We start from the raw sequence: 13,658 nt of genomic DNA, 5'->3' as shown, positions 1-13,658 counted from the left end.
TCCTTCTGAGATCATCTAGAAAGATGCCCTTTGTAAAGACATTTTGGAAAAAAAAATCTTGGGAAAAGTTACCTTATTAACACTCTTTGTGGCCTTCAAATTGTAAAAAGCTTTCGAGGAAATGGTTCCCTAGTATTTTTGAACACAGGAACAAGGGAATTTATATAAAAAATCCTTTTTCCCTTTGATTACAGTCATCTGGAGAGCTAGTGTGAGATATGGGTAAGGTTTTGCCCTTAGGAGCTATAGCTTGTCTCCCACAGGACAGAAAACTGAGTCTTAGCAATGCTAGAACTAACTTGGAACACACAGTCTGTAATGACGACCTCAGGGAAGCATAGTCTGAATACAACCTAGCGGGTAGTGGCTGCCTCTTGTTGGAAGTTTGGAAAGACAGAGTGGTTGGTAACAGCGACACTAGCATCTCCACTGGGCATTTGGCCAGCTATATCGCAAACTCTTCATCAGTTCTAAAATTCTAAGAAATATAAACTCCAGACTTCCCAGTAAATCTAAGAGCACAAATTTAACTGGAACCATCTTTTTTTTTATCATGACTAAAATCTCTCCAAGTAATGGGTCTGTCTGTAGCAGCTTAAGTGAACCCAATGAGTTTAGTAGCTTGGATCTATGCTGTATTGTGAGCTTCCCATATAGTTCATGGAGAGAAAAGAATAAAGAAAATAAAATTTGTGCAACATGCTAACTCCTTCCCGAAAGGAAACTTGCCATTTTTAGTATGCTGTGACTTCATGATTTTTTCCTTTCCTGACTGGGTTTTTGGCATCTGCACCAATGGAAAAAGCATTATACAAAAAGTAAGGTCTGTTCCTTCATGCCAGAGGGTGGGATGAAAGGAGAGGAACTCAAGAGAATGAAATTGAATAAAGATATAACTTCATTTCCAAGTTGGGAGGCCCGGTTTGGAGGCCATGACAAGGAAGTGTGGAAAAGGCTCCCCTGATCTTGCTTTTGATAATCTCCAGGTCCCCCATCCATGGTGACCGTGGATGGGACGGATACTGAGACCCGACTGGTGAGGCTCACCCCTGGAGTGGAGTACCACGTCAGTGTGATTGCCATGAAGGGATTTGAAGAAAGTGATCCGGTCTCGGGGTCTCTAATCACAGGTGTGTACCCCCTGATCAGTGTTTCATCCTTGCCCTCAGCATGATGACTCATAACTGAGAATTGCAAAAAGCTTGCTTCTGGAGTCTCAGTGGAAAATAAGCTGGAATTAGAGCATCCAGCCCCTCCCTCTTGCTTATCCTTATCCACTAAAAACCTGGGTTGCCCCAGAGACATCCCGAATGCCCTCTAGCCTCCATTCTTTCTGCTACTGTGGAAAGGGGTGGAGTAGAGGAATCATATGAGCTGAGACCCTAAATCTCCCATGTGCTAGCCATGTGAGCTGTCAGTTAATTTCTCTAAGGTCCAATGGACTTCTCTGCAAAATGGGCACGATTCTGCTTCCTGCATCAGTGTTGCAAGGTGTCAGTAAGCATAAAGACATCTTTAACTGTCACCTCACTCCTTCTCCTTATTGCCTGGAAGCATTGTGAACACCCTGTGAACACCCCCAGAACACGTGCTTCCGCAGATATGGGATGATGAGAACTATGGCCTCATTGTCCTCTGTTTGTCAGCTGCTACAATTAAGGCACTGTTGACAAATCCAACGCAGTTTATCCTCACTGCAGTATTCATTCCCAGCCTGTAGAAGAGGCACCTGAGATATGAGGAAATTACAAAGCAACATGACTAGAAATGTGGAGACAAACAAGGGTTACTCGGACCAACCCTATCAAGCATTTAAAATGAAGGTTGTTTTCCTATTTAAATCTAATTTAAGAATAATGGTTGTTTTGTGAGAGAATGAAGTGGAAAATTTTGCTTCAGAAGTCTCTGTCCCTAAACAATTTATCCTTTGAGATAGAACAAATTGTCCAACCCAGTCTATTCAGTGATCCGAAGAATAGGCCTCCCAGAAAATTTCAAAAATATACTACTTCCATACAAGAGTTGGTAATGTACAATTAAAACATCCCATCTGGACTCAAAGTCCTGTCTACTGTCCACTTGGGCTTCTGTTTACCCTAAGAAATCTTGCATTGATGATTCTCCACAGCAGAAGATACAAAAGCTGGCTGTGTCTCCTCCCAAGGCCTCATTGTCACGACCAGTCAAAGAAGGATCTGTACACATGAAAGAATAAGGAAGACACTTTGGAGGGAATAATTTTGACTCCCTGATACTGGTTTGTTACTTCCCGACTCTTCAGCCAGTTCCCTGAGGCGTAGGTACCAGTCTGTGGGCTGAGCTGCTTCTGATGGCTGCCCTGTCTCCTAGACTCCTGAGGGAGTAATTAAATTATTGTTACAAAAAGTAAGAAGAATGACATCCCACATTCAGGTCAACTTTTAAGGAAGAAACTGAGCAAGCAATATTCTCCCTTAAAAGAACCCAGAGATTAAGACCCCTGGATTATCCTTTGACAATACAGGTCATTTGAAAAACAAACCCCAAAGGCCAGAGAAATGGTTTATAGTTTTATTTTAAGAGCATACACTGCTCATATTTGAGGCTTCAAATTTAATTCCTAGAATCCGTAACCAAAGCCTTGAACAGCTGCACTTAAATGTACACACCCTGTACAGATAAATACATATCTTGTATTAATACACATTTGTCATTATCTGAGACACTCTTTGTGTGTGCCAACAACTCATGATCCTCCTGCTTCCTCATCCCAAGGATTGAAATAACAGACTAAAATCTTTTACAGGTATATCATTAATAACAAATGCTGAGTGCTTCCCCTATCATGTCTCACAGACGTCCTTCAGTGAAGTGGCCTTTCCAAAGTCATAGAGGCACAGGAAAATAAGGCACAGTAGAATCTGAGCCTAGAGATCTCCACATTATTACCTATAAGATCCCCTTAAATAAAGATATCAACCAAAGTCCAGAAAAGCCTTAGGCAGTAGTAACCATACAAGTTTCCTCTATGTATGTTTGTTTATGTTCCTTTCATGGACAAAAGAACAACATGAGTCCTGACGATAACCCTTTTCACACATTAAGCTCTGTTCAGGAACTGCCTACCCATAGCACCACTTACAAGTCAAAAAGAAAAAGCCAGCCAGTACTATCATGCCCATTTTACAGGTAGTGAAATAGAGACCTAAAATGACACAATGACAAGGAAAGGAGTCGTGATATAAGCCACGTTAGCCTGTTCCACGAGCCTGACTCTGAACCCATAAAAGCAAGTGTCCTCTGATATTATCCTCTAACATGATGAACTCTTCTCCTGTATTTCTTCCAGCTCTCGATGGTCCATCTGGCCTTCTGACAGCCAACATCACAGACTCAGAAGCCTTGGCCATGTGGCAGCCAGCCATTGCCACTGTAGACAGTTATGTCATCTCCTACACAGGGGAGAGAGGTAAGGTCCTGTCCCATATTCTCTACACTATGATGAAGGTTTGTCTTGCTGCAAACTCCTCCCATTCCCCCTTCAATATGGCAGGGGTTGACAAAACTGTACTGTAAGAGCCAATAATGTCTTTGCCTAGCTCCATTGTATCCTCAAAAGACTTAGCTAAGCCATTCAAGTGAAAAGAAAAATGAAAACCAGACACATTTGGAGCTTTGCATGTTTTGCTGACCCGTCCCACCTTGCTAGACTCTTGAGTTACTTTTCTCATTGCTGAGACCTAAAAGCCAACTTGAGAGGGAAAGGGTTTACTCTGGACTCTAATTCAAGAAGATAACTCCAGGCATATCAAGAAAGTACTGGCAGCAGTAACAGGAAGCTACTGGTCACAAAGTATCCACAGTCAGGAAGCAGGAAATGGGGACAGGGATAAAAACTTAAAGCCCACCTCAAGTGGCTCACTTCCTTAATTAGGCTTTACCTCCTCACTATACCGAAACCTTCTTAAACAAGGCCACCAACTAGGAACAAAGTTTTCAAACACATGAGCCTGTGGGGACATTTCATATTCAAAGCACATCAGGAAAGGACAGACTCTCAAGAAAGTAGCTCTAATCTTTACAAAGAAGGTTTCCAGAATCTCAGGTTTTAACCAGATGGTATCAAGAGGTCCTGGGCTGTCTAGCCTTCTCAGAAGCCATGGGAGGGCCTTACAGAAACGAACTTGATTGAAAGACTTTGCTTTCTCCCCCTCTTTTTTGCAACCATCTGTACCAATTTACCCAGCAGGCAAATTAAAGTCTTGCTGAGACCATCAACCAAACACAGCCACCAGGAAGTAAATCAAATGCAAATCAAATGAGGAAAAAGACTCTCTTTCTCTAATCCTGTTCATACATTTATGATGAGCTAGCCTAGAGAGGACTCTGTTATTTCATTTTTCAAGTTTCACATTTTATGGCTCAAGACTACTTGGCTTTCACTGACAATGTTACAGGACACCATAACACATGGTAGGGGTAGGGATGGGGCTCTGAAAAATCTTACTTTAGCTCTGGCAATACCCCGAGTTTCATGAGAAAAGAGGTGAGGCAGGAAGAGAAAATTCAGTTCACCCACTCTCCTCTGTGTTTATTCCCTGAAAGGAAATTCTTCTGAGACAGGGAGGATGGTATCATCTTCCCCCAGGTATCAGCTTATGGTTGTAGAGAATGATGGAAATTTTAGATCAGGACTATTCAAGGCCTGGCTAAAGAGGGGATGGCAGGGCTTGTTGAGAATGAGCCAAAGTGACCCAACTTGGACAGTTTGCCAGGGACTCCTGTTTTTACAGGTAAAGTTCTCTGCCTGTGAACTACCAATCTTAACAAAGCAGGATGGGCTTCTCCTATGATTATAAATTCATTGTCAAGGCAATGAATCCAATAGGCCTGAAAGCCATTGGTGGGCTCCATTGTTCATCGCTGTCACTCCTCAGCAGAGACAATTTGGTAATCCTTGATTGGGCAGCATTTGGTGCTTTGTAAGAGGAATGATGCACAGAGAGAAAGGGATGGGGCTAGAAGTGGCATAAACTGAATTTGAGCCTGAGTACCCAAGACTTGGAGATGCTGCCTGCAACTCTCCCAGAGCTCATTCCTGTGCCTCAAGTACACTCTTCCAGCCAGTTTATCACACCGCATGGAACAATGAGACAACATCTTCCCATCTTTCCAATCTGTTGCCTGAAAAAACAAAAGTCATTCTCTATATGACCCACCTTTTGTCATGCAAGTGCTCAAAAGAGAGAAAGGTGTATGAGTCACCTCAGAATCCCAACCTTCTTTGCTGTGGGGTCACTGAAAGGTTGTGTCTTAGAAGGAGGTATATGTGCTGTTTGTCAAGGGGTAACTTCCACATGTGTGTGTTTTATACTAGTGCCAGAAATTACCCGCACAGTGTCTGGGAATACAGTGGAGTTTGAACTACATGACCTGGAGCCTGCCACAGAGTACACACTGAGTGTCTTTGCAGAGAAAGGTCACCAGAAGAGTTCTACCATCGCTACGAAATTTACCACAGGTACCAAATTACCCAGGGTGGAAGTCCTCCTTTCTGAATTGCCCACCCACAGCCTGCATCTTAAACCACATCCCCTCCCCTACTCTTCCTCCCTAAGTGGCCCTTGCAATGTAATGACATCAGTATGAGTTAAATTCACCAGTGCCCACTCAATCAAGACCCAAAGAAGCATACCATTTCCCCTTGAACTGAAATGACCCAATGGATGAGAAAAGGATATTTAAAGGAAGGCTTCGTAAGTGGAAAAACACTCCCTTCTGGCTTTATACCCAGCATTTAATGATCCATGCTCCAGGCCGGGAAATCGTTTTTGAGAATTTTTCAGGGTAGTTTTCTTAGACGTTCATTGGGGTTTTATGTATTGAGATCTTTTTACAAGTTCAGCATTTGGGGAAGTAAAGGATTGTCCCTTCTGTTGGGATGAGGGCCAACACTGGCACTCCTCAGTCCTCTCAGTGAGAAACAATGGTTCAGTAATGATCTTCACAGCTCTGTCTTTCTCCTCAAGTCCAACAGAAACCACCCAGGAATGTGTGAGTCTTTCGGATTCTTGAGGTGATAAGACTCATATAAACTTTGACTTTGGAGGTTGATGGTTCAACTTCCCCATCTATAGTGAGGAGGGATTCTTGCCTAAGGCCATGGTCAATGTTAGGGAACAGACCTGAGAGGCCAGTTCTCTTTTTGCTCTGTGCTCTACACCTGCTAGCTCACTTGCTCCATACTGTCTTCTCCAGACCTGGATTCCCCAAGAGAATTGACTGCTACTGAGGTTCAGTCAGAAACTGCCCTCCTCACCTGGAGACCTCCCCGGGCATCGGTCACTGGATACCTCCTGGTCTATGAGTCTGTGGATGGTACAGTCAAGGTATCTATCTGTAAATCACACACTGCTGTGCAAAACATCTGCATAAGCATCAAAGTGGGAAAGGAGTAGCTGATACTGTTTCTTCACTCCAATACAACTAGAAGAAAGAGAGAGAGAGAGAGAGAGAGAGAGAGAGGAAGAAAGAAAGAAAGGAAGGAAGGAAGGAAGGAAGAAAGAAAGAAAGAAAGAAAGAAAGAAAGAAAGAAAGAAAGAAAGAAAGGAAGAAAGAAAGAAACTGTAGAGACTGGATGTAGTACCAGATCTTGTGAGTCACAAACCGCATGTTTGCCTTTCTCCCATTAACTAGGCGCAAGCTATCTGAGAGACAGCCAAGATCAACAGCAGTGTTTTTATAAGACTTGACATTTTAGGAGTTGAGCTCATGGCCATCTAATGTTTCATTGAGAAAGTACCAACAGCTTCTTCTGCATTTTTGCCACGTACAATGTCACCACCTGACCTACCGTGATGGAGCTCACCACATCCTTGCAATGTCACTTGATAAGACCAACTATAGCTATCATTACTATTACCTGTGTTCTCTCCTCCATGAGCTTTTCTGTGTGTCTAAGCTAGGTTACTTATTCTCTTCATAGTAAACTTTTTGCTGCATCTCCCTTGAAATCTGTGGATCTGCTTCACTTGAGCTAAGGAATACATGTCTCTACCCATATTACCTTTCTCCTAGATTTCATTAGTTTTGTTTCTGTGGTCTGGTCTCCCCTGTTCACGCTAGGAATTTCTTCCCAATGTCTTCTGATCCTAATTTATCCTTTCATACTTAAGTCAAGAACAATGAATCTAATGAGGAGTTCAGCTGTACATAAGGGTTTGTTGATGCTGGGCTTTGATGTAGAGATCAGCTGCTGTGTACCTGGCAATTTGTGGAGGCACCCCGTGGTGCTTAGGCTCTTACTGTGCAAGTGTTGCTTGCTCTCACACTTCCAGTGTGGTACCTTGATCTCCTCACCAGCTGTTCCTGGTGGACGTGAATCCAGAGGCTCTACTATAACTCAGATGCTCTAGAGAGTGAACCCCAGCCCTGCATCTGTTCTTGGAGGCGACAAGGAGAGTAGTGAATCAAGCTATTCCTCATGCGAAGCTTCCAAAGTAACTGAACCTCTCTTGAGCCACACACCACATTGCTTGCAAAGGCAGCTGAGCTGTTATACCCAATGCATCAGAAACTTGCTGGATGCTTCCCTGTATGTCAGCCAGCCTGGGGTGGTTCTGCCCACTCCAATAAGTTCCTAGCACTTCATCCTCCCTCCCGTTCACTTTTCTAGCATATTCCTTATACTTGACTCCTATTTTATAAGATATGAAAACCACATAGAAGAATATTGGTATTTCTGGTCTGCCATGTTTACACAAGTTAGACACATTTCTAGCTTTTCTGGAGTTGAGACACAGTGAATGAATTCACAGTCTGAACTGAAGCTGGTCCTTAATCTTCAGGGTGTTAGTGCCCATACCTTTAAGACAGTGCATTGCACTTCTAGACCCCCAAAGTCTTCTGCAGGTTTGGGGGTCTAGAATTGTGCTTCTCTGGATCATGAGCCTCATTTCAGACTATTCACACTTAGACAACTGAACACAGAGGCAGAGAGCTGAATGCAAGACTATGCTCAGACAATTAGATAAGACTTGCTTTGTTCCCTGAGAGTTGATCCTTCCCCAGCAACCAGAGCTGATGGCTACACAAAGGTCACTAGATCACTGGCATTAAGTGAACACACATAAATCATGGATAAGGTGGTAGGAGACTTAGAGGATATGATACCATCCTCTGCCATCAACAAATTATGGATTGGGAACAAGTATCTCAGTTTCTGGGAAATTCAGTTCCCACACTGTACAAATATACGTAACATAACACAACTCCAGGAAGTCCCCAGGAAGGGAAAGAACCTTCTAGTGGTTTCCACACTGACTTATGGACTAAACAGAATCAACTTTGCCCAATGAATTGTAGAGATATGAATTGTGTTTGTGTTGCCATGATGGAGGAGGAATTCCAGTCTCAAACACCAAGGTCATTTACTAATAAGAATGGGAACCTAATGAGGATCTAAGACACAGTGAACCTTAGGAACTGAGCCCAAACACCAGTCTAGAACCCAGGAACCAGCCATATACATAGTTAGTGTGGGCCACACATCTGCCCCTCCTGGGTCATCAGCTCAAGCTTTTATCCTGCCCCACCTACTGGTTTATTAACATCATCTTTTGACTCAATAGTTCCTCAGCCTGAGTCCTAGTTTCTCTAGATATAAGCCTGCCTCCCCAGCATGTGATAATTCAGTTACTCTATGCTGAGGCCTAGGTTATCAAATTGTTTTAAATGTTGTGATAAAGGCTAAGCCCTCTTCCAGAACTGCTGACATAAATGGCCTCAATGTCTCTTGTGCAATCCACCTTACCATCAGCTTAAGCTTCTTAAGAATCAACAGCTTAAGCCAGTTCAAAGCCTCTCAGACCTCCCAACTCCTTATTGTTGATACATGCCAAACTGCATAACATCCCATTAAAGGTGTTTTGTGATCTCTCTTCGCCCACTTCCATTACCTACCCCCACTTAAAACTAGGGATAATTGATGCAAAGCAGTGATTCCGTGTTATTTTAACTTCCCCTGCCTTTCTGATCCCAGAACTTTTATTTACACAGTACTCTTGCTATCTCAGACATTCCAGATATACACTGGAATCTGGCATGCAGTAGGTACTGGGAGGGTTTTTGTTAAGTGAATATATGACTGCATGAGCCAGGGAAAGGGAGCATCTCTACTGTGAGACTATCTGGGACAAAACTGATTCTTTTTCCTGCCCACAGGAAGTCATTGTGGGGCCTGACACCACCTCCTACAGCCTGGCAGACCTGAGCCCATCCACCCACTACACAGCAAGAATCCAGGCATTGAGTGGGTCCCTGAGGAGCAAACTGATCCAAACCATCTTCACCACAAGTAAGGGGTTCAGGGAGGAGCACAGTCTTAAGATCTGACCCCGTGACAGCGAATCAACCTTCCACTTCCCCTTCAACTTCTAGTTTACATTTTTGAAACAAAAATCTCTTAAACAAATCAATTCCCTTTTAGTGCTTGGAAGCTTGGGGAATGCAGATGTAGGCATCCTAGTGAAAGGGACACAGAGCTAATGAGAGCTCATCTAGATCCAGTCCACAACACCATATCCTACTGGATACAGCTTAGAAGTCATCTACACTCCATGGGCCTTACTTTCTTCATCTTCACAATGTGATTAAGAAAAAGATAGCCCTCCTTCACAAGTATCTCATGTGAAAAGCTGACATATTATGTTTGTATTCCTAGCTCTGACTGTGACTCTTCTACTGTTAAGTTTAATATAAGCTCTGTTGTGAGGAGTAAAGACTTAAACAAGCAGGGGCTGTTTGCCTGCACAGATGAGCTAACGTCTGTTCTGAAAGTACCCACCTCCTCCCTCCACTCTAAGAGACACTCTTTCTCTTCACCCTGCAGTTGGACTCCTATATCCATTCCCTAGGGATTGCTCTCAAGCAATGTTGAATGGCGACACCACCTCTGGCCTCTATACCATCTATATAAATGGTGACAAGACTCAAGCACTGGAAGTCTACTGTGATATGACCTCTGATGGAGGTGGATGGATCGTGAGTACCATTATAGATCATGATTGGTTTATAGAGCTCTGGGACAGGGGCTTTGATGAGGGGAAATGTGTACTCTCAAATACACATGCGTAAGGTAATCCTTGTCATGTAGAAGACTTTCACAATTGTCTATTTAAATAGAAAGTAGAAAGCAAGAACTGGAGACGTAGTTCAGTTAGTAGAGCACTTGCTTGAAATGTACAAGGTTTTGAGTTCACTCCCTAGCACTACAGAAAACCAAGAATAAAGCTGGTAAATGCCTACTTGAATTTGGAAGGTGGAGGCAGAAGGATCAGGAGTTCAAGGTGATTGTAAAATATCAGATTTGAGCCATTCTGGGATAACAGAAAAAGAGGCAGAGGAGAAATTCTGTTATGAATGGCAGTGACAATCAAACCTACTAGTTATAATAGCCAGTACTGGCTGAGTAGTTACTCTTTATCAGACACATGTTAAGAATTTCAGGACTTATTTTAATCCCATGACCATATCAAATGTATAGGATAATTTTTTATCAATAAAATTTGTTTGTAGTTCATCCCCTCCCTCTCCCAAACTTTTCCTCCACTGTCAGCTTCAGTGTGATGCATTATGAAGAGTGATGAGAGGCTGACGTGCATCGATGTCACCAGAACTAAGAAGCATTATCCTTTCCTAGTTTTCAGAGCACCAAGATTTGGGGAGGGGAGGGGCATGATGTGCTCAACATCACAAGGCAAATAAATAAGCAATGGTGGATGCTGGGGATGGATGGGAGTTCTTCCCTCAGTTTTGTGTTCTCCTTCCAAAAAGACATCTTCTCTTCCCTTCTATTACTTAAGTAGCCATGTTGTCGTAGGTTTTCCTGAGACGCAAAAATGGACGTGAGGACTTCTATCGAAACTGGAAGGCCTATGCCGCTGGGTTTGGAGACCGCAGAGAAGAATTCTGGCTTGGTAATACAATTCTGAAAGTTTGTGACAGATATGCCTATTTCTGTTCTCCTGGTCACTTGCCCTCCTGAAGTAAGCAATGGGGAGAGGAAAGGATTAGAGTGAAAGAAGTTTGGTAGGAGCCAAAGAATGTTGGAATAATTAAATGTTCCAGGTCATAAAAATAAAACATTATCAAACCAGGCCTGTGGACCACCCTTGCATTCAGTCAGACACTAAACCAATTATGGAACCAACCTCAGTGCTGGTCTGAACTGCTTTCCTCAAGCTCCAGACACTGAGATGGGTCTTGTGGTCACAATCTCTCACCCAGAACATCCATGCAAAGAGCAGAATTCTCATCCTACTCATTACAGAACAGACCCTCAAGGACATTGCATGGTTTACTCTATGACAATCTAGCTAATGGATAACTACACTGTCGTTCAAAATTTCCAAAGTTAGTACTACAGGGCCATCCATCACGGACACTTCAAAGCAAGCCATGTGAACAGAGCATTGTTCTCTGCACCACTGCCTGAGCCCGAGACATCCCATCCCAAAGTTCTCCATTGCTTCATGTTGATTAGGAATGTTAGACTGTACGGGTCATGTCCCCGGGCTTATCATCTTTGATCTTCAGGCTATAATAGAAAGTTGATAAGCAAAGGTATTGAACTATTTTCTTCTGAGGCTCAGAAAGATGAGATTTGTTTTGTCTGCCATCATACCAGCAAACAGAGAATGTTTCAAGTTTGCCCAATATGTCCCACTGTTGAGTGTTCCCCTGTTTCCTCGGTCACCTGCAATTACTTACCAGACATTGCCTGACATCCACAGGACTGGATAACCTGAGCAAAATCACAGCCCAAGGGCAATATGAGCTCCGGGTGGACCTACAAGACCATGGGGAGTCAGCCTATGCTGTGTATGACAGGTTCAGTGTTGGAGATGCCAAGAGTCGCTACAAGCTGAAGGTAGAAGGATACAGTGGAACGGCAGGTATGGGGCAGTTACACCGTGAGTCTGGAGTCATGAACTTCCTATGGATTTTCTCGCTCATCACTCCTGTTTCTGAATCAACAGATATCTGAATGTCTTCTGGATGCTAATCCAGAAGAGCTATCATGAAAAGGGTCTGGGCTAACATCTGCAACATCTGGTCTCTGAGATGTAGAGTAGTCAAGAATCATGTCAACTATGGTTGAATTATAATGACTCTCATTTTAAAAAAATGTGTTTCTTGTTCTTTGGTAGTAAATAGTTGTAGAGTGGTGGTAGGAAAATGGTCTTTCAAAAGCCTCCATCTTCACCAGATGCTTCCTTGTCGTGGGCATATGATGTCTCTGAGAATCTGCTAATGTGTCAATTCTGATATATTGGGATGTCACAAGGAGAGGTTAAGATGTGTTTCTTCTAGTTCTATGGTGATGCACACATTCCTGGCATGGTTAGTCTCTTGATTGTCAAGCAACCTTTTGTTCTTCACCTAAATTATATCCCTAGTGTGCTAGATTATGATTATGTGATACCCAGGCTATCTGAAAATATTTAATGACTAGAGGTCTTACTTATGGTTGGAGCCAGATACCTTTGTACACAAGAAACACGCCCACTTATACTATTTGGGAGGGGATAGAGGTTTTTGTCTTTGACTTAAAGTGGCCTTTGTACAGCCTTTTGGCTCCACATTAAAGGAGAAACTAATAACAAAGCCATTCTTTTCAAGTCTAAGAGGTGGTATCCTTCTCTGTAGGTATTTTTCAACTATAAGAACCATCACAAATGTCTTTTAGGAAATGGGATAAAGATGAGAAAAATGGCTTGGGAAAATTCAGGAAATTTCAGCTCACAAAGGAGCGTGTGTGTGTGTGTGTGTGTGTGTGTGTGTGTGTGTGTGTGTGTGTGTGTGTGTTTCGGGAGAGCAGTGGAAACAAGGAGGGGCTGGGTCAAGAATGCAGACTACCTCATGTAAGCCATGGCCTCTTTGGGTGGCCTGATTTTATGATTATTTAAACAGGAGACAGATTTGTGACCCCTATGGGAGCCCCTCCAGAAAGGAAAAAGTCTTCACCTTTGACTAATAGGTGCCAAAGCCAGGTTGCAGTGAAAAGGACACAAAGCTCCTTTGAGAGGCAATTTGGTATGATGGAAGAGAGAGAACCAGGGGTGGAAATTATTTTAGTGCTTACATGCCTCAAAAAAAAATCTGACACTTTATCACCTGACAATGAATACCTCTTTAGCTGAGATCATGTCAAGAAGGAAGGATCTTGTTACATGGCAAGAAAATCTACCAACCAACAAGGATTTAACTTATGTTCACTTTATATCTCTGGTGAAGGAGTACACTGTGGTTTTTCCCTTCCCTCAGAATAATTCTTTCTAGCTTGTAGCTTCCTGCATGCTTTGGTGATAGTGCCTCACAGGAAAGTTTCATCAATGTCTGCCCACTCTCCTGTATGTTATGAGTATCAATGTTGGTTAAAAAGACTCTGGAGGACCTTTGATAGCTTGCTCTAAGATCTCAGCATCAAATACTTGGATGTCTTAAATTGTTTGCACACAGCCCTATGGCTTGGGAGTAAGGAGGACCCAGACAATATTCTTAAGTAGCACTATATGAAAACCAAGTTCTTAGGTAAGAATCAGACAGCACCAGCCTGGTAAACACTCTTTTTAAATAATTACAAGATACCCAAGCTAGCTGACAATATTTAGTGACTA

At 42.9% G+C, this 13,658-nt stretch overlaps 1 protein-coding gene and 1 long non-coding RNA gene across 15 annotated transcripts in view; one reads left to right on the top strand and one right to left on the bottom strand.

The window, feature by feature from the left end:
- Positions 1-13,658, bottom strand: part of LOC148005849 (uncharacterized) — an 85,716-nt gene that overhangs the window by 44,696 nt on the left and 27,362 nt on the right. The window lies entirely within an intron of this gene.
- Tnc (tenascin C) overlaps positions 1-13,658 on the top strand; it is an 84,882-nt gene that overhangs the window by 68,309 nt on the left and 2,915 nt on the right. For all 14 annotated transcript variants that reach the window (XM_087660097.1, XM_087660096.1, XM_087660095.1 and 11 more), the window contains 8 exon segments: positions 987-1,130; positions 3,329-3,448; positions 5,357-5,500; positions 6,238-6,368; positions 9,202-9,334; positions 9,869-10,020; positions 10,859-10,955; positions 11,772-11,933. In XM_087660097.1, the coding sequence (XP_087516223.1) occupies positions 987-1,130; positions 3,329-3,448; positions 5,357-5,500; positions 6,238-6,368; positions 9,202-9,334; positions 9,869-10,020; positions 10,859-10,955; positions 11,772-11,933 (1,083 nt within the window).

The sequence above is a fragment of the Rattus norvegicus genome, chromosome 5 (genome assembly GCF_021556685.1).
Source record: "Rattus norvegicus strain SHRSP/BbbUtx chromosome 5, alternate assembly SHRSP_T2T, whole genome shotgun sequence".
In the NCBI taxonomy this organism is placed as follows: domain Eukaryota; kingdom Metazoa; phylum Chordata; class Mammalia; order Rodentia; family Muridae; genus Rattus; species Rattus norvegicus.
This window is presented reverse-complemented; position numbering and strand designations above follow the sequence as displayed.